This window comes from Tachypleus tridentatus, chromosome 13 (assembly GCF_004210375.1).
Source record: "Tachypleus tridentatus isolate NWPU-2018 chromosome 13, ASM421037v1, whole genome shotgun sequence".
In the NCBI taxonomy this organism is placed as follows: domain Eukaryota; kingdom Metazoa; phylum Arthropoda; class Merostomata; order Xiphosura; family Limulidae; genus Tachypleus; species Tachypleus tridentatus.
The window spans coordinates 13,906,168-13,926,885 of record NC_134837.1 but is presented as its reverse complement, the minus strand read 5'-3'; the positions used below and the strand labels follow the sequence as shown (position 1 = coordinate 13,926,885).

The 20,718-nt window shown below is 32.8% G+C and overlaps 1 protein-coding gene across 9 annotated transcripts in view; it reads right to left on the bottom strand.

Moving 5' to 3' along the window:
- The window catches only part of LOC143238409 (tropomyosin-like), a 52,139-nt gene that overhangs the window by 15,219 nt on the left and 16,202 nt on the right, over positions 1-20,718 (bottom strand). For 5 of the 9 annotated variants that reach the window (XM_076478582.1, XM_076478586.1, XM_076478585.1 and 2 more), the window contains exons 3-5: positions 5,534-5,667; positions 4,354-4,471; positions 669-739 (exon numbers count right to left, since the gene is read on the bottom strand). In XM_076478582.1, the coding sequence (XP_076334697.1) occupies positions 669-739; positions 4,354-4,471; positions 5,534-5,667 (323 nt within the window). Of the gene's footprint in view, positions 1-668; positions 740-4,353; positions 4,472-5,533; positions 5,668-8,608; positions 8,945-20,718 lie in introns of those variants that run through there. The other 4 variants (XM_076478590.1, XM_076478589.1, XM_076478591.1 and 1 more) reach the window with 2 other exon arrangements.

Sequence of the window (20,718 nt, the reverse complement as noted above, 5' to 3'; positions counted from 1 at the left end):
ATACAATAAATTTTAAACTAATCTACAATTTGATTCCAAACTTAACATAAATTAATAAAATAGTTGAATAAAATGTTGAATGCAAGTCAAATACAAATCACATGGCCTGTGACTCATCATAAAAGTGTTAAACCTTAAAACTTAAAACATAACTTCACAAAACTACAAATAAATTTCAGATCAGAGAAAAATTTAGTTCAGAAAAACAGAAAATCAACCTGGAAATAACAAAAATTAAATATTTTCTCACATACACGGTGTTCGGAAAGACATTGTGCAGTTTTGTAATCATATTCAGTCTATTTCAAGCCAGCAACTGATAGCGGTGTTTAGAAACAAAATAAGAAGGATCCAAGCCTGTACTGATGCCAACGGGGGTCACTTTCAACATTCTTTATAATTGTCATTCATATTTACCTCCAGTATTCTATATTGAAACATGTCTGTTATTAAATATATAAGTGCACAGTGACTTTCCGAACACCCTGAATAAAAGATCACAAACTATTTTATCAATTGAGTAACCTCACTGTCAACAGCATTTTTGACCATAAGTAAACTTTAAAAACAGTAATTACAGTATTTTAAATTTCTTTTTGACAAATTCCAATATTCACAATATCTAGATTAAATATAAGTGGGATTAAGTTTAGTTCTGTAGCTCTCACCTTTCACCCCCATGTGCCCTTTCTTCTGCTCGCTCCAAGTCTGCTTCTAACACAGCAATCCTACGAGCCATCTATAAATCATGCACACATGCACATACATATTAGTTAGTAAAAAAACATTTACACTCAAACCGTTTTGTTAATCAATTCAGGATAAGTCCATACCCTGCAAATTACACCAGTTATAACCACAATAAACAACACAGTAAGTTATATATTCCTGAAAGTTGCTATAGCAGCTGTTATACTGGGACACAGAAAAAAACAATTAGTATTTTAAAACACACTGGAATAGAAAGTGCTGTGTACAAAAACAAGCAAAATAACAACCATTCCTTGGTTACATGTCCACAACAGAAACTATTTAGGCAATCTGCAAACTAGTAACATAATAAAACAAGCAGTTCAAAAATAAATAAGAATCTTAATATTTCCCAGAAAATTATTTTGCATGCAGATAATTAAGCTTCTTTAATCTACACATTTATTTAACATTTCACTTAAACCACTAAAAAACACTAACTGTCAAAAATTACAACTGCTGCTGCACGACGAGATGTCTTAAGCTACTATTTGTGTAGCAACATCTTGATAAACGGATGACATTTATGTTCAATAATTCAATTATTGTGTGCTTACTAAGTAACGTGATAAAAATAAGAATAAATGATGATACTTGTTTGTACTTCATGAAGCCATCACAGCTAATCTTCATCAGCAAAAGTGTCTTTACTGAAACTAAGTTACCAAATACAATAGTAAACAGACAGATAAGAACAAAATTCTGAGTGTATTAAGGTCATATTTAAAGAAAAAAACGTTTGACTTGGGCTTTACAAAGCAGGGTATCCCCAAATGTTCCTCTAATTGGATACAAGTGTCCAAGAGATAAGCACACATGTTTATACTGCTGCATTCTTTGCACAGTGAGGTTCAGATGGAGATTTTAATAATCTATGCAACATGTTTTTGCAGTTACAGCCCACAGGGTTAAGAACTTGCTGTGCATGTGTTTGAAAGAAAGATTAAAAACAAGAGACACAGCTCAACTTTTAAATAAGCCATAAAATTAAATTGCTTCACACAAACAATATCAAGGAAAGACGAGTTAAATTTTACCTCCAGAAAACTCAAGAAAAGAACAAACATCTATCCTTTAAAAAGTTTGGTAAACACTATATATATGCAAAGAAAATTGGGTTGAGAAAATATTTTACATAGAAGAGCGAACAACGTTTCGACCTTCTTCAGTCATCGTCAGGTTCACAAAGAAAGAGGTAACTGACCGAAAGCTGACCACATGTTTGGAAGGGGTTGTGTAACTGAGTGTCGGAATGTAGAGGGCGGTGTTAGATGTTTGAATTAAAAACCTAAAACAAGACAAAAACATTAAAATTCTAAAAGCAGATAAAGGTAACGCTATAGTCATAATGAACACGAATGAATACACCCAAAAAATGAAGAACATCCTATCAGACACAAACAAATTTAAACCAATACACACAAATCCAACAAAGACACACGAGATGCAATTGAACAAATTACTACTACAAATGAAAAAAGCCAACACAATTTCACAAACACTTTATTCTTACCTATGTAAAACCGACTCACGCACACCACAAATATACGGCATCCCCAAACCTCATAAACCAGATTGTCCATTACGACCAATAATGTCCAAATATGGATCGTTTAATTACAATCTTGGTAAATACATAGCATGGACATTCTCCAAATATGTAACATCAGCCAGCTCATTCAAAGACTCTTTTAAGTTCAAGTCTAATCTAAATCATAAAGCCTTAATGGCCAGTTTCGATGTTATATCCCTCTTTACAGAAGTTCCAACCACTGAAGCCTGCAAGATAGCCTTAGAACTCTATATCCGAGACCCTAACCCATCTATAGACATTCCCAGCAACCAGTTAGCAACCCTTGTAGAATTCACCAGGATGAAAACAAACTTCATGGGCAACCCAATATCACCAGTTCTAGCTAATATTTTTATGACACAAGTTGGAACACAAGAAATTAACACAGCATTACATCCACCACTATACTGGTACAGATATGTAGATGACACGGTTGAGGGATTCAAATCTACAGAACACATACTTAATTTTTTCAAATCACATTAACTCTACACATCCCAACATTAACTTCACATGTGAACAGGAAGAAAGCAATCAAATATCATTTCTTAACCTCAAAATTACAAGAACCGACACACAATTCAAAACAGAAATCCACCAAAAAATCACCCATAACGGACTATACGTTCCTTGGGACTCAGCACATGAAACAAAACAAAAACTCAACATACTAAGAAACCAAATAAACACAGCCATAAACCTATGCTCACCAGATAAAATTAACAATGAATTAGACAAAATAAAACAATACTTCACCAACATCAATAAGTTTCATCCACAAACCGTAGAAAACATTATACGCACACACCTAGACAGAATGCAAAATCAACCAACAAAAGTAAATATATTTCATGAATCAAAAAAATCACGAAACCATATACTGCTGCATACCATATATTCCTGACATCAGCAGAAAAATAACCAACATTTGGCAAAAACTAGTAACAAAATATGACATTCCAGTTAATACCAAATTTATTCAAAAACCAGGCACAAAACTGAGGTCTATACTATGTAAAAACTACACTGACAAACACCACACCAACATTATTTATAAAATACAATGTGACAACTGCCACAACTTCTGTAATGGAGAAACAAGTAGAAAAATGGAAACCAGATTCAAAGAACATAAAAAGTCACCTTCACACGTTTTCAAATAGAAAACCGTAGAAAACATTCAAATACTAAAAAAAGAAACAAACATAAACAAATGCAAAATTAAAGAATCCTTACTTATACAACAACTTAAACCCAAAATGAACCAATATAAAGGAATGCCTTTATACCTATATTAATATACTAAAATAAATAAAATCCTATTCAAACATCTAACACTGCCCTCTACATTCCGACACTCAGTTACACAACCCCTTTCAAACATGTGGTCAGCTTCCGGTCAGTTACCTCTTTCTTTGTGAACCTGACGATGACCGAAGAAAGTCGAAACGTTGTTCGCTCTTCTATGTAAAATATTTTCTCAACCCAAACGAGCCGTTTTTGCATATATATTTCTCTACAAGTGGGTTTTCTTGACATCACTGATTATTTGGTAAGCACTACCACATTTCATCTCAGGTTTAATAATAGAGAAAATGTAGTTTATGTAGTTTGTAAATATATCGTACAATCAAACATGCACACTCCAAGACTGAAGCTCAATCCTGATTTCCTCTCTCTTCCATTAATTTGTATGTAATAATTAGAAGTAACTTAAACAAATACCGACTACTACATGGTTACTACTTTAAGTACCTTGAACATAACACTCATCACAAAAACGTATTACTACACAGGCAAAGTTATACAGAATGGCACACAGACAATATAGAAGAGTGCAGTTAAACAGCAGCAAACAGCCATCTAAAAAGTTAATACTTAAGAACATCTTTTGTAAAAGGTCATTTTAAATATTTTAAAATTACTGATGTTTGAATGAATTATTCACATTTAAAGTTATGAAGAAGGTGTTTCCATTTAGTTTGACAGTCAATGTTTTTAGTATGAAATCACAATGTAGATTCACTTACCTCTTCGTACTTTTTGTCAGACTCCTCGGCTAGTAATCTAGCTTGGCCTAGCTCTGCTTCTAAAATAGACATCTTGTCATCCTCAAGGTTGGTTCGATTTTCCAAAGCTTTTCTTTGCCTGAATGTTTTAATATAATTAACAAAACTTTCAAATTAAAACCCACCTGTACAAAATACATAATGAACATTTGTTTCTGAGCAAATTTTTGTTTTTGTTGCAAAATGTAAAATTGCAGAGTCTTTAAAATAACTGAATGCTTGATGTCTACAGTGTAGAAATGTATGCAAGATCATTGTATAAATTAGAAAACATTTGTTTCTCAGAGCTGTTTTATAGATTTTAGAAGACTCAATTTTAAACTAAAAACTACTACTAAAACCTACTTTAGAAACTTATGAAATAATTTGTTTATAATTATCATAAAATAAATTTAAACATTTAATATTAATTTCAACTGTTACTCTAGATAAATAAATCAAAATCACCATCAGACTTATATAACAGAGCACAAGTATATAATATTTATACACTATCAGTACAAGTTTATTGGTTTTGATAAAATTGTTATGATCTTCCTACAACACAAAATGTCAGTTAACAAAAATTCTCAAATTACACAGGCTTTTAACAGGAATTAAAAATATTTCTGAAAGCAAATGAAATTCAGTACCATTTAAAAATTTATTAATAATGTATTAACTTACCATTAATAAAATTCTGCAGGTAGAATTTTAATACAAGAAATGACAAATATTGTATTGTGTAACAAATGATTTCAAAACACTACATATTCAAATATTTAATTATTCCTTAATTTAAAAAAACCTGTTAATAACTATTACTTTACATAGTTTCAAATTATTGGAAGACAATATGGAAATTAGTTTTTTCAATTTATAGATGTGAAACAATATAACATTTACAAAAAGAATGTTTTCATACAATCTACTGTTCATAACTCCCTAAATTAATTAATTCATCCCTCTTTCAAAACAATTTGATAGCATGTTTATTGAACAGTAATACTTGTTCAGTAACTGTATTACTTTTATATTAAACACTGTACTTCATTTGATAAAATTCATAAAGAATTCTGATAAAAAACAGAAAAACACCAATAATAATGTACAATCTTAATTTTATTTCTAAATAAATTACTTACAATTAAATACTACCTACCGCTCACTTTCATCGGCAGCCTGAGAGGCCTCCTCCAGTTTCTGAGTAGCTATTTTCAACCTTTCTTCTGACCTTTCCAGGTCATCTTCCAACAACTGAATTCTTCTGTTGAGTGCAGCCACTTCACTTTCAGCCTATTTAAACAAGCAAAAGAACACGAATATGAAACTTTTATATAGAAATAAATATTATTTCATCACTGCCTGCAAATCAGACTGAATGTTTCCTTTTAGAAAAACAATTTTCTTTCAAAAAGTATATTCCATATACATTTCAAATACTTTTCAACATGAACAAAAGATCTTCTCCATGGATTTTAACTATAAAAGTACCCACATGAGAGAATAAACCAGATAGAAATGTGAAAACACTAGTCTTGGTCAGTGGTCCTCAAAATGTTGGCAAACCACCTAAATTTTTTTATTATCATGTAACCAGACTACAATGGGACCAATGTTATTTTGTTACTTCACTTCCACACACTACAGATTTAACAACACTGGTCTATACTACACAAATTAGAAGCAGTAAAGTCCAAAGGTCATTCCAGAACTTTCTCTAAACTTAAAGAGCCTATACTTCATATCTATGTATAAACTTGTTCCACATTAAAACTTAATGAAGTTTCATACTCCAGGTTCTTGATGTTAAAAACCAAACGTTTTTTTTTTCTAACAAAAGGTCTCAGTACATTTAGGATATAAAATATGGCTGTATCAGATGCCCATGCAGAATTAACAGTAGAGAAATTTCTGGTCATTTAATTTGTTTTGCTCTCTGCACTTCAAAACACCACTTTGACCTCTGTGTGATGAAGTTTTCACCCGATGTTTGCCACCTTTAACCATTATTATTGAAACATCTTAATGAAATTGGAAAAAGTATAATAAGCATCACAAGTTTTTGTTTTCTATTCATTAAATTTCATAAAATTTAGAAACAGGATTAAATGTGTCACCTTCCATTGGGCACCTTCTAAATACATACTTAGCAAGTATATGCTTCATATGTCTAGCCCCATATTAACAAGATGATTTACAATATATGTAATGTACGGTATGGCACATTGTGAAGTCCAACAATGGTGCATCTTGGTATGCACTGGACATCAGTAATTTCAAATAATTAACAAATACAAAAATCTTAAACATTCACAACATTAATATATATAAAACAGCTTGGAAAGCTACTATCCATATTGCATAAAATTCATTAACAGTTCTGAAGAATATTATATTACATCCAAAATATAAATCTCTCTCCTAACTTTTCAGAATGTGAGTTGTCATCATTTTGAGCTAAAAAAAAAAAAAAAATCACACACACAAAGTGATTTTGAGCAGGATTCCAGTCTTTACATCATTCAACATTATTGAGTGCATTGTGCATTTTGTAATATATCCTTATTCACATACAATACTTTCATGTTAGAATGACACCACACATTTCAGAAAGCTGTAATAATAAATATACTAAAAAAATTAAGAAAATCACATATCTGTATGATAGATCCAAGAGCACAAGTGAGTGTAAACATAAAATAAAACTGCTGTAAATAACACTAATAAAGAAATAGTTTTGTCATATTACAGTCCTAAGTTTAAAAAATATACATAACCAGGGAAATATTTTGGCTCTAAGTTTAAAAACACTGAGCATGAAAATACCAAATAAAAACTAAAACCTGCCCAAACATGTTCTTGTTAGTGACAAAGAACTCCAATAAAAACAATAAACATGCCTCTCATTTCTGGACCCACAGCCCAAATGAGCTTCCCATTTTGGCCAATGTCAATAATTTTTTGTGTTCTACCAAAATTATTTCAATTTCAAATCTTATTAATTTATATTAATTTAATTAAGACTATAATATCAATATCTACCATGCTAAGAAAGAAAGAAAACTTAATTCTTGCAAAACAAGTTAGTGGCATTATAAAATATGTGATTAGTTGGTTTACATTCAGAGGTATTATAAAATATTTAAAAAAACTTATATAAAACAAACATTCTTGTTATAAAACTTAAAATAGGAATAGTAATTTATTTGTGACAATTCCTTTACAAAATCAGTAAAGTTTACTCACATTACAGAACAAGTTCTCATATGTATGTATGTATGTATGTATGTATGAAGTTCAGTGCTTTAACATGGACATTCTGACAATCACATTTAAGCTTCCTAACTTTTTATCCATAAAATGTTTATATTATAAGTTACCTTATAATATAAAGTGTGCTGTTAGTTTAATTTCAAAATAAACCTTGTTAAATAGATACATGTTTGGGCGTTTTTTGGCTCCTTACTTAAATAATGTTATCCCTATCCATTAAATAGACAGAATAGCCTCATCTTTTATGTTCTTATAAAAGAAGTAAGAAATTACACTTGAACGCATCATATCCTGGATTTATTAAAATAAAATACAAAACTGGCAGTATGATAGCACGTAATGCATAATTAACAACTTATATCCGTTCAACAAATCATTTCAGCCTTCGCAAAATCAACTAGTTTTAATCTGAAGCAAGAAGCCACTTCCATTCTTACAATTTCCACTTTTGTTTAACACGAATTGTGTTATTTTGAACAAACTGTTTCTTAACTGCACATTAAAACTAGCTGCGTTAAAAAGTTAAAATGTCCCAATTTGAAGCTATGAGGTCAAACTTGAATTTAGTTATACAATGAAAGTAGAAACTAGAATTATTTTTCATACACCCAGAGATAAGATTCGTTTATCTGTATTAGTTCGTAAGTTCAGGTTGCTATTAGGCAACTTTTATAAGCAGTTTATTACACAATATTCCAAACATCGCAATAACAGTTACAAAACAAAAGACACCTGCCAACTGTTTATAAAATCATATTTGAAAATAAAAAGGTGCAGTTTAGCTTTAAAAAAAAAAAAGACAACTATGAACATCAGTTCGATAAATCAGAACTATTATCACATATTAATTTTTGTATGTCGCTTTCACAATTAATAACTCAGTAATATTAAAATATGACAAAGGACTATTTAGCCCAAAAAATAAGGGATGGGCACCCAATCTTCATAAAGCCAAACTCACTTCCTCGCGTCGCCGAACTTCCTCCTGTAGCCGCGCCTCTGTTTCTTCGAGTTGTTCTTTAGCAGTTTCCAATTCGTCTTTCACTGCTTTCATTTTTTTCTTCAACATCTCTAACATTGAACCTTGCTGTATCATGGACATTTTTCGATTTATATTTTGCAAAAAGTTAAACAATAAAAGAAAAAAGCTATTTTTGTGATCTTTGCTCTTATTTAAAGTTTGATACGAAAGTTCGCTAACCGTATCCACCCAAGCACCAACCTGATTTCGCTACTTATCCCGGCTGCGGCACCAATCAGATTTAACTTGCAAAGCCATTGAAACACAGCGGCGGATGAATACTGAATTCCAATAAGTTAGTATTTCTACGCAGAGAGACATAAACGTAACGCTGTAGATACAGGTACTTTAAAATTCTGCTAAAAAAGTATACCAAATTGTAAATATTTTCAAAACTATCTGTGTACCTATATGTATATGTATATATATAATTAGATTTAAAATCTTTTTCCTCTTACACGCAAACAAATGTTTGAATTATTATGCTTCATAAACACCATATAAGGGTGAGAATATTTAGGGAGGGGTGAGGAGATTAAGGATTTCAATCATGTAATCACGTGACTTGAAACTGAACTCACAGGGTCGCCATGCGTTGTTACCTGCAATACCTGTGGTTGGCAGAAGTTTGACTCAACTATGTTTTAGGAACAGTAAAAATGTGTCACTGAAAACGTAACTGATTATATGTTAGCTATAACCAAAAGCGCATTATGGAAACAAATTAGTCTTTCAGAAAAAAAAAAAAACCTTTAAAATCTACGGTAGTATTTAATTTAATGGCGGCGTTTCTAGTAAATGCTCTTTTTCACGCCATCGAGATAACGTTTTATGCAAAATTAAAAACCGATGCACAAATTAGCGGTACTGTCAACAATTGACAACAGTTTTCCAAGGTAAAAAATATATATTTGAGCACCCACCTCCACCTAGAGTAAAACAAAAACACTAATAAAACGAAAGGGTTGATGAAATCCTCTTGGTCCATGCAAAAAAAAAAAGAAATGGAAAAATTAGTTAGTGTGGTGGCGCCGAATTTTTGGAAAAGAAAAACTGATGACACCGAATTTATAAGTCTAAATATTTCAGTACTTCGAAATATGCGTGGAAAATTCAAATAAACAATTGCAGGTTTTGAAAACCTCTCCCCATTTCGAAAAACTCTCGATTAATCTCTTAATCGTAAAAGACATTTCTTAAAAATAAATGTAATATTCTAGCTTGATATAATTATAAAAATACATTTTATGAATCATTTTAAAATATTTTACATCTTCGGAGAAGTATTTAACTTAACAAATCACCAATTCTTAAGCATCAATATATTTCGCTACTTTTATAGTAAATAGTTTAGGATGCTACTTGAAATTTTATGGATGAAGATTACAAACAGACAAAAACTATTCTGAACATGTTAAGACTGAACCAATAAGAAGATTTTTTACTAATTGATTTCGAAAAATAACGGAACTACACCAATTCAGTAAAAAAGGTCACTTATATTTACGAAGAGATGGATTAAGTACATGGCGTAATATATATTTTGTATATTTGAAATTAATTTCTCAAGTGCAACTATTCAAATGTGTTTAAGTTATACACTAACATTTAACAAAAAGGTGGAGCAACACGATACCCTGTCCAAAATAACAACCGGAACAAAGTAGCGGTAACTGCAATTACTTTAAAAAGGCATACTAAAAAAATCACTGCATGTAATCCTTTAGATCAATATCCAGTGTAATTCTAGCAATCTCAGATATGTAAAGATTATTCCATAGAAAAGTGTTTTTGATGCTTTGATTTAACTGAAGAGAGAGAGAGGTTAACCTTTTGACCTTATGAACAACTTTTAAAGGAATTTGCTTTCAAATATTTCCGAGACTACTCTAGAGGCGGAGATAGCCTTGTTGCTTTGCGCCATAAAACACCAAACCAACCAACCGAGACAACTCATTAACCCTCAACCCACCGACAAGAATAAATACTGTCTGTTGAGCGACAAAGTTTTAAAAAAATAGTTTAATAACTTTTGTAAGATGTTTTTAAAAAGTTCAGTGGAAAGATGCAGGTTGATCCCCAGGATAATATTAAAAATCACCATGATTCTGTGATCATTAAATATCGAAATATCACACTTTCTCATATTTTATGTTCTCTTCTCATGCTTATACTGAATGTACTAAATCCACTCGAGAGTGGCAAATTAGGTCGCGTTTGTGTGTTAGTGAAATACGGAGACTAACTCAAGGCGCCTGTGCTCACTGTGTCCTACAGCAGTACGAGGTCTTGGTTGAAAAGTCCTTTTCACTCTTGATGACGTAGAGGCTTCAAAAATTACCATCAACTTAAATCCCGCAGGCGTTACAAGAGCCATTGTTGAAAATTATGCAGGTGACGCCTAGTGTTCTTTAGCTTGTTTATAAATGCAAAATTCAGGGTTGAATACCCGCGGTAGCCATTGTGCAGATAGCCCAACGAGAGCTATGCGTTGAAAATAAGCAAGTAGCAACTCCTTGCTTATATTACGAATCCTCGCTTTTAAGGCTTCTGATAACAACAAGAGCCTGGATTTCTCACCACTTTCAAAGTTTTGACAGTTTATCGCAATATATAGTATAATAAATTGAGGCAAATAGTTAAAAAATATATAACGTAAAACTATTTATCCAAGTTATTCCAGGTAATTATTTTTTTGAGACGATTTTCGAGCAATTCACGGAAAGTGTTAAAAGGAAGTTACGTCGTTTGATCTGTATTGTACAAACGATACAGAGCTAGTAGGTTGTCAAAACTGGTAGGTTTCCCTGCCTCTCCGAACATTACTAGTGGTGTAGTCATGCCGGAGCGTCGCTCATATTATATTATATTATAATAATATAATATATATATATAAAATGTGCGATTAAAATAAATACATCCAACTGTAAAATAGGCTTATTTTTTTTAATAGTTCCTTTAGTATTAAACTGTTATGGCTAAAATGCTGTATTCAAAAGTATTAAAATATTTACATGTTTAAAATGATTAAGTAGACGAGTAATACGTTATCTTTACTGCAAAAACAAAAAAAAAAATGGTAAGTTTGTATGTTGTTTTTTTTAATTTACTCAGATTGTTATGGTAAACTCTGCTGGTAAGTTGTAAACTTTGATGGTAAGTGGCTTCGAATTAAAGAAATTAGGTGTCTGAAAATTAGCCTGAATATGTACGTGTGAATCATGGAGGTCAATTTATTAAAAGTTGGTTGGTGCTCCGGCACAAAACAATTTACCGCTACACCATTAAATGTTGCTTTTCTCCATCGCACGCGTTCAGAACATTTCTGTCGGTGACACTGACATTACGCTCATTCAATAATAAAACTATTAGTAACTCGTAGAAATCCTTCAAAGTTGAGCTTTAATTTGTCTTATGCACATTACATGTCAGACGATACCTTCTAACTCATCGAATATTTATAGACAAAGGTGAAAAAAAAACTTGTGGAAGTTTGACAACCTTGCAAAACAAGATTTGAAAGTGGAAGTTTGTGCTTTCAAATCTTGTCTCACAAAGTTGTCATTCATTCATTCTAAAACAGAAAACCAAGCTGTAAAAGTAATTTCCAAAAACATTGTTACAGTGAATTCGAAACGTTTTCCCAAACATAACGAAAAATTACGTTTGACATTAATAATTCCGTTTCATTATTTGATAAAGTCATAGCATTCAGTAAAGTTTAAACTGTCCCAAATCAGGTTGAGAAGCGACCAATAATTCGCAAATCACGCTCTCCATATCAAATCTTCCAGCAGCATTAAGAACACACTACACTTGAAATTTCAGTTTTAGTGCATTCAAAATCACCCGGTTTGAAAATAGTTACTAAAATATATTCTTTTTGTTGAAGTCAAAAGTAGAGGTTCATAGATTCTGTAACTGGGATACGACTGAGTATAAGTGTTAGGGACATGAAACCCTCCCTACATCCTCAAGTGCAAATTATCTCGATAGGCGACGGTAAAATATTTATTTAACGCTAATAAACTGTAAAATAAGTATTCTTAAAAAACAAACAAACAGGAATAATTAAATTTTACCTTCAGACAGGTCATTTGAAACAAAAAGTTTCGTGTAGTGTACGCTATATCTCTAGTGACCAGCGTTCGGGTTTTCCGATACACTCGCAAAATTCAGATTTTATATATGCGCTTACTCTGTCGTTTTGATCAAAATCTGAGGGTAGCGGGTTTGAAATTCCCGTCACACCAAACATGCTCGCCCTTTCAGACGTGAGGGCGTTATAATGTTACAGTTAATCCCACTATTCGTTATTAATTGAATGCGAACACTGAACCCAGATATCTATAGTCTGACACCTAACCGGCCTTAATGGAATCGAATCCTCTAAAATTACCACCGATCCTTTGTTTTTGTTAAATTTCGCAGTTATTCGAGGGGTATCTGAGGGAGTCATCCCTAATTTTGAAGAGAAAAAACAGTTTGTTCAACAAACGCCACCTATTACATTACTTTAACAGTGGAATTGAACATCGCTTTAAAACGCCCCTTCGACTGGAATAGCGAACAGCTTCAATCCTGACTCGTAGACTGTTAGTCAAACACCTTAACATGATGTATAACAAGAAGAAAAAAAATCAAAGTTTCTTGGTTGTTAATCCCAGAAGTACACAATAGTAGAATGCATCTGTGATATCGAGATTCAATTCTTAAGTCCTCAGACAAAGAATTATTTAAAATGCATCCAACCTTTCAAATTGTTTCACATTAATATGGTACGTTAATTATACATGCTATTTTATCAGATCAAGTACTTTAAGTTCTTTTGTTTCCAATATCAAAAACACTGGTATTGATTTTATTGTTTCTCGGGAAGCCAGTGGTAAGTAAGAGTTTAATATACGTGCACTATAAGTATTACGTTTTAGTTACATTAAATGTCTTTTTTTTTTTTTGTAATGCACCTCATTTCCACACTGGTTCAGCTAAAAACCAGATTTCGATACTCGTGTTAAGAACAACAGATAACTCAGTAATTTTGTACATAAAAACATAGCTACGAAACATTAATTTGCAGAAAAACATGCACAATTGTTCTTAAAATAAAAGGTTTCCTATCGAAAATATTCCTAAACTGTAACATTTAATAGAAGCAATTACAAGCATTAACAACATAAAAAACAAACAACTATTTTACAGTACCAATTTCCCACAAAAGATGGACCTACTTACTTTATTTAGTAAAGGCTCTAATACAATCTTTTACAATCTAATACAAAGTTTAATGGCCCCTGCTCTACAGAGAACTGAATATGCTCAAGAGATTTTGAATATGCAAATTAGCAAGTCATGTTGCAATCACAGTTGGTAAGTCACGGTGAAATTGAAAGTGAGATTTATACAAGTTGGTCCAAAATTCCTTTCCTATTTTAAAATTTAATAAATAAGCAAGATTTGGTTTGTTTTGAATTTCGCACAAAATTACACGAGGGCTCTCTGCGTTAGCTGTCCCTAATTTACCAGTATAAGCCTAGAGGGAAAGCAGCTAGTCATCACCACCCGCCGCCAACTTTTGGGCTATTTGTACCAACGAATAGCGAGAATGACCATCACATTATAACGCCCCCAAGGCCGAAAAGCCGAGCATGTTTAGTGTGACGAGGATTCGAAAAATAAGTGAGGAAGTATAAACAATCAATTTTCTCCACTTTGCATCTCAACTGAAGCAGTTTTTATTGATGAGTCTTTTTGATGAGGTTTCTTGTTTGTTTGTTTTTCCACTCCAGTGAGTAATTAAACCTCGTACAAGAAAAGGCTCAATGCGTCATTTCGCTTGCAGAAACCAAGTCAGTGAATGTGGTGTCTGATTACTCTGCACTAGTACACAAAAAGTATGGGATTATGTTAAGGACATCGTGTATCGCGCACGCCTATAGCACACATCACAGAACTAAAGACCAGATACACTCCAATCTTAAAGATATGTTCAGATCAGGGATTTAGAATTTTACAAAGATGAGAATAGCCCTTGTAGTTGATGGTATTGAAAAATAAAATATGGATCATGTTGGAACACCACGACCATCCATAAAGGAAGATGTAACATTTCCATAACAACTACAATAAACGAAATGCAATGACTTAACAGGCAAGAATCTACGGACACAAAAACTAGTGACAAAAGCTGTGCACACCCCAGGTAACAGCACCCAACATCAAGAATGATCTCTGTCTGAAAATGTTACAAAAGTAACATGTACTCAGTTTGTTTCCATGACAAATCCAAGAGAAAAAGGCCGACAGTATACGAACGGTATATAGCCAGAAAAAATGTCAATATGTAGTGACACTTGACAAAACATCTGTGTACTATAATAACTGTAACAAATCTCTCGCCATTTTTCATCAATCAACAGGTAGAAAAAAAAAAAAAAAAAAAGTAGTACAAGGCAAGTTTCAGAACATTTTTTTGAAAGGAATTCGCAATCATCACTGGATAATGCAAGAATCAAAAAGATAAACTACTTGTAATCAAAACAAATAACACAGAACAAAGTCAACAGCATATAGGTTCAGGAAGATAAGACTCCCAATTACTGTTCAACAGTCACATATTTCAAATATCTGCAGAATGCACGTGGTAAATATATTTTATTCAAAAGACCTACTGGTCTAATCAGTGAACCCAGAACATATGGATTTCTGTGCCTGTACGATTCGGTGTTACCATAACTTTTACAGTCGTACTGCGTCCAGAATATGAACATATAGTCAATAAGCTCTCATCACCCGTTGTGCCATTCTAATCAGCTTTGTCTGGGAGTAATATTTTAATTTCCTCAGAAGCATGGTTCAGAAGAGTTACAGCAAATACTGCCACTGTTGTTGGTATTTTCTTCTCTGGAATTTAAGATGACCACCTCGAAAGAAATGACTATCAAGAAAGAAGTCTGACACACAATATTATATACATATCTTCGTAGCTCCTTTATGAGCGTGGCTTCCTTTTCCAATCCACCATCAGCATACAGATATGCTTTACTATGCACGTCTCACATATTATCTATATAAATAGCAAAATGTTCACGAATTCCATGTTTTCAAGCTTGGTTCTGAGTTATAAAGAACAAGGTGATTCACAAAAAGGGAAACCATGGTTTCTAGCATCTCGATGTCCATATATCCAACGACAAGCGCAGGTAACATGTATTAAATATTTAAACATTAACCGCAACGTAATGGAATGGAGGGTACATTATTACATATGCTATTAACGAATTACAAATAATATTAACATATCACAGTACTACATCAGATATTTAAGTAGTCTAAAAAACGGTGTTCAGAAAAGCACTACATTTTCTTTACTCTGTATTTTCAATGTTATAGTTAAGATGCTTGCTAAAGTAAGTTGCTAATTATGATGGCTTTTAGAGCTTTAAAAGTTCATAGAAGACTCAAAAAAGCTATAAAATTCATTACAAAATGCAATTAGAAATTTCGTGAAATTTGGATTAACGTGAGAACACAAGTAAAAATAATTTGTGTGAAGATTCACTGAGAATTTAGTGACGTATTTAGTAGGCGATTCAGTTCAGTGTAAAGATGGGTATTTGGTATCAGAAGTGAGAGTTATAACGTTTATTTTACTATTCAGTTAATTTTGAATTAGCATGTTATTTCCGATAAAAACTGACTCAGTCGCACTGATACCTAAGCGCTTTCGAAAGGTGAATTTCTTTATCAGGGGTAAACTGCTTTTTTCAACTTGCCCGTGATGAACAAAAGATTCATCTTTCGAAAGTGCTAAGGTTACACGAGGGTTTTAATTTTTCTGGTGTCGTAACTTGAGTGTTAGTGATAGGACCCATGATGTTCAGATCGAAAAAGTGAATAAGGTAGGCCTAGTAAACTAAATATTCGGACAGATGTTTTACAAAATTCGAAGGGACAATAAATCATAGATATTGTTTCTGGTTAGTAAAATGAATCAGTCATTATTTTTGTTTCGGCTGAAGGCGAATCAGTTAGCATTTGTAAGTTACTTTATCGATCAGTCATGAAGTTGTGCAAGTTTATTTTTACATTGCTGTAGCATAGCTGTAAGTATGGCTTACATACTACCGGTGTTTAATCTTTTAGAAATATTAAAGTATGAAATATATTTTATTATTGTTAAATGGATTGAGCTTTGGATTATTTCCATATAATTTAAAAGAACCAATGAACGAAAGAAAAATATCACAACATTACCTTCAGTTTTAAAATTTATGCTTTAAAAAATAATTGTGAACTTAGGCCTACAATTTATGTCAAAATAAACGTAGAACGTAGCAATGGTTATAAAATAAACAAATTTCGTTACAGTAATATAGACTGAACTTGGCATTACTTTCAGATAGATTGTTTGTTTTGAATTTCGCGCAAAGCTACTCGAGGGCTATCTGTGCTAGCCGTCCCTAATTTAGCAGAATAAGACTAGAGGAAAGACAGCTAGTCATCACCACCCATCGCCAACTCTTGGGCTACTCTTTTACCAACGAATAGTGGGATTGACCGTCACATTGTAACGCTCCCACGGCTGAAAGGGCAAACACGTTTGGTACGACCAGGATTCGAACCCGCGACCCTCAGATTACGAGTCGCACGCCTTAACACGCTTGGCCATGCCGGGCCATATTTCAGATAGAAGAAATGATTTTGAACGAACACGTAGAATTAGCACGTTTGATATTGGTAGTGTTACAAAGCGTTTCTTAAATAACATTATGAAGCTCCTATTCTTTAAAGCATTTAATAAATAAAAAAGTTTACTTGTTTCTAAGCGTTAGACTATACAATGGGCTATCTGTGCTGTGAACCACGAGTACTGAAGGTCAATTTTTAGCGTTGCAAAAGTAGTCTTTAGGCTTAACGATTAGCAACTAAGATAGAGGGAGATCGGCAAATATTACTGAACACACTGCAATTTGCTGTTTTGGAGTGAAGGATGGAGATAGTAAAACATTTGTTTGATCGATTATACAGCATGTGTAATTAGTACAAATGCTTGTTATATGTAACATTTATATTTCACATTAAAAACTGAATTATAATTTTTTTTAAATAATGTAAATACAAAACATTATTTGTTATATATTTCTGAATAACCATGGATGTAAATTATTGTAGTTTGTTTGAAATTAAATATAAAACTACACAACGGGTATTATTCTAGAGGTTTTTAATGTTGCAAATCCGCAGATATACCGCTATACCACTAGGGGAGGGGGATGATTGTACAGGGTGGCCCGCAAGTCCCTACCCATCCATATATCTTATGTATCCAGTGTATCTGTGTGCTTTCCCTCATTCTCGCTACATAATATTATGCGACACCATGTTCTGTGAAACATTTTCCTCAACATAGCAGGGGTTATTGTTCCAAATGCTGCGGTAACAGATGCCTTCAACTCATCATTAGTATTATTGAATATAACATAATAACATATGGATGGGTCGGGGCTAACGGGCCACCCTGTAGTTTGAAGACACTAGCAACAACATTGTTTTGCTTTTTGTATTATTTCGCGCAAACTAGCCGTCCCAAACTTTGCAGTGTAAGACTAGAGAGAAGGCAGCTAGTCATCACCACCCACTGCCAACGCTTGGGCTACTCTTACCAACGAATAGTAGGATTGACCATCACATTATAACGCCATCACGGCTGAAAGGGTGAGCATGTTTGGTGCGATGGGGATAATGTGACACGTCTTTGGCATGCCAACTAATGATTTGAAATTAACCATAAAACACTGAAAACAAAATTCAGTGATGTGAAGTTTCTCAGAATTTACACGTTTCTTGCCATCAGCGTCCGCATAATTTTTTTCAAGGAGGGGCATAGGTTTCCAGAAGGGGAAGTGGTGTAAAATTGTATAAAATTTCATACGAGACCGAATAAAATATTGTGTTCCTAATTGCCAGGGAGCCAATGCCCCCACTTACCACCACCCCAGAAGAAGTCCGTGTTTTTAGCTTACAATGAAAAGTAGTTTTCATTGTTTTTTTTGTATTTGTGTGTATAGTTTAAAAAAGTGTTTATAACATCTCATGTACTTAATACAATTCGTACCTTAAAATATAAATACACGTTAAATTTATTTATGACAGTTAATCTGAGAAAATTAAGTTCGATCTCAAACAAATATTGTAAAATAAAGTTTAATAAACACAAACCCCAACGAAACCGCGAATTTAGAGCACTTACACTAACAAAGCAAAGCATCAAACGTGTTGGAATTTAGGTGTTACAAGTACTTTAACTTACTTCACAAGCATCTGTTTTAGCAAAATATTACAAAAAGGAAAGGTCCCTCCCTCCTCCACACACGTACATTTTTACATTTCTTGTTTACAGATGTAAACGTAGTTTTTCCTCAAACAATAATAGTTTACTTTTAACATCCAACAGCATCAGACTAATATTTATAAATAACAACTTAGTGATATCGGCATGTAGGCTCATTCGCCATTTATAAATAACAACTTAGTGATATCGGCATGTAGGCTCATTCGCCATTTATAAATAACAACTTAGTGATATCGGCATGTAGGCTCATTCCCCATTTATAAATAACAACTTAGTGATATCGGCATGTAGGCTCATTCCCCATTTATAAATAACAACTTAGTGATATCGGCATGTAGGCTCATTCCCCATTTATAAATAACAACTCAGTGATATCGGCATGTAGGCTCATTCCCCATTTATAAATAACAACTTAGTGATATCGGCATGTAGGCTCATTCCCCATTTATAAATAACAACTTAGTGATATCGGCATGTAGGCTCATTCCCCATTTATAAATAACAACTTAGTGATATCGGCATGTAGGCTCATTCCCCATTTATAAATAACAACTTAGTGATATCGGCATGTAGGCTCATTCCCCATTTATAAATAACAACTTAGTGATATCGGCATGTAGACTCATTCCCCATTACAGACAGTCAGATAAAAACTTCACTTATGTAAGTCCTCTTAATAAAAATCTTCTTAAGTAGACAGAACAGTTGATAGTTTAACAGTTTCTGGACTTTACATAGTAACTGACATAACTTGTTCAACAGCAACTCTTAACAAACGAGATCTGTGGAATTTCACTAATCGCAGCTTAATTGGTTAAAAGCTGCTCAGCAACCGCCTAGTCACGGATTCAAATTCCACCCATGAGTAACCTTCACTTCCTTGTAAACTTTGAAATAATTTAGTTGGGTGGTGTTACTCTTAAAATTTATACAGTTAAAAAAAATACACTTAAAATTAGAATTTCTGACAAAATAAAATGGACACCACATTTTTAAAGTCAATTGAAATAGTCTTTACAATGGGGACCGAATGGCCAGTAAATAAAGTCTCTGTATTATGGCTTTTCTGAAATAAACAATTCACTTTAATGTGGATCACTAAAATTTCGTGGATGGGGGAAAACAAAAAATCAGCATTGTATTAAAAAAACAAATATTGGCCACGCCCACTAATTACGAAAAACAGAGGAGGTACGGCGTCTTCAGTTGTAATTTCCTTTTTCTTCACGAAAAATTTTATTAAACAGAGATCAAAAGGTTCCGGTTTTATCTTCCTGCATAAGGACATTGTTAGTTTAAAGGCTAGCCGGATGAGGATGCCCTACCATTAACTGGGTTCCTTTTATAAAACGTCGAGGAAACAAAATATTTAATATTATAATAACTTTCATTTTAAAATATACATGTTCCTTTCCCGCTATTGTCTTTATTACCAAAATTCATTTACTACAAATAATTATATGTGAATTTTGTTACATTACGTGCATAAAATGTCATAGTAATCGCTAAAGATATTGTTTAATATAAAATTCAATGCGTTTTCAGCTTGTGGTATTTAACTATTTGTAAAAAAAAAATGCACCTTTATTTAAAATAAAATATCGTAAAACCTTTCTTTATGAATATTTTAATGAGTGTGCGACTTGTGGGATCGAAACGAGGTGCTAAACATCTTCAGTTTACATCCATGTGAACA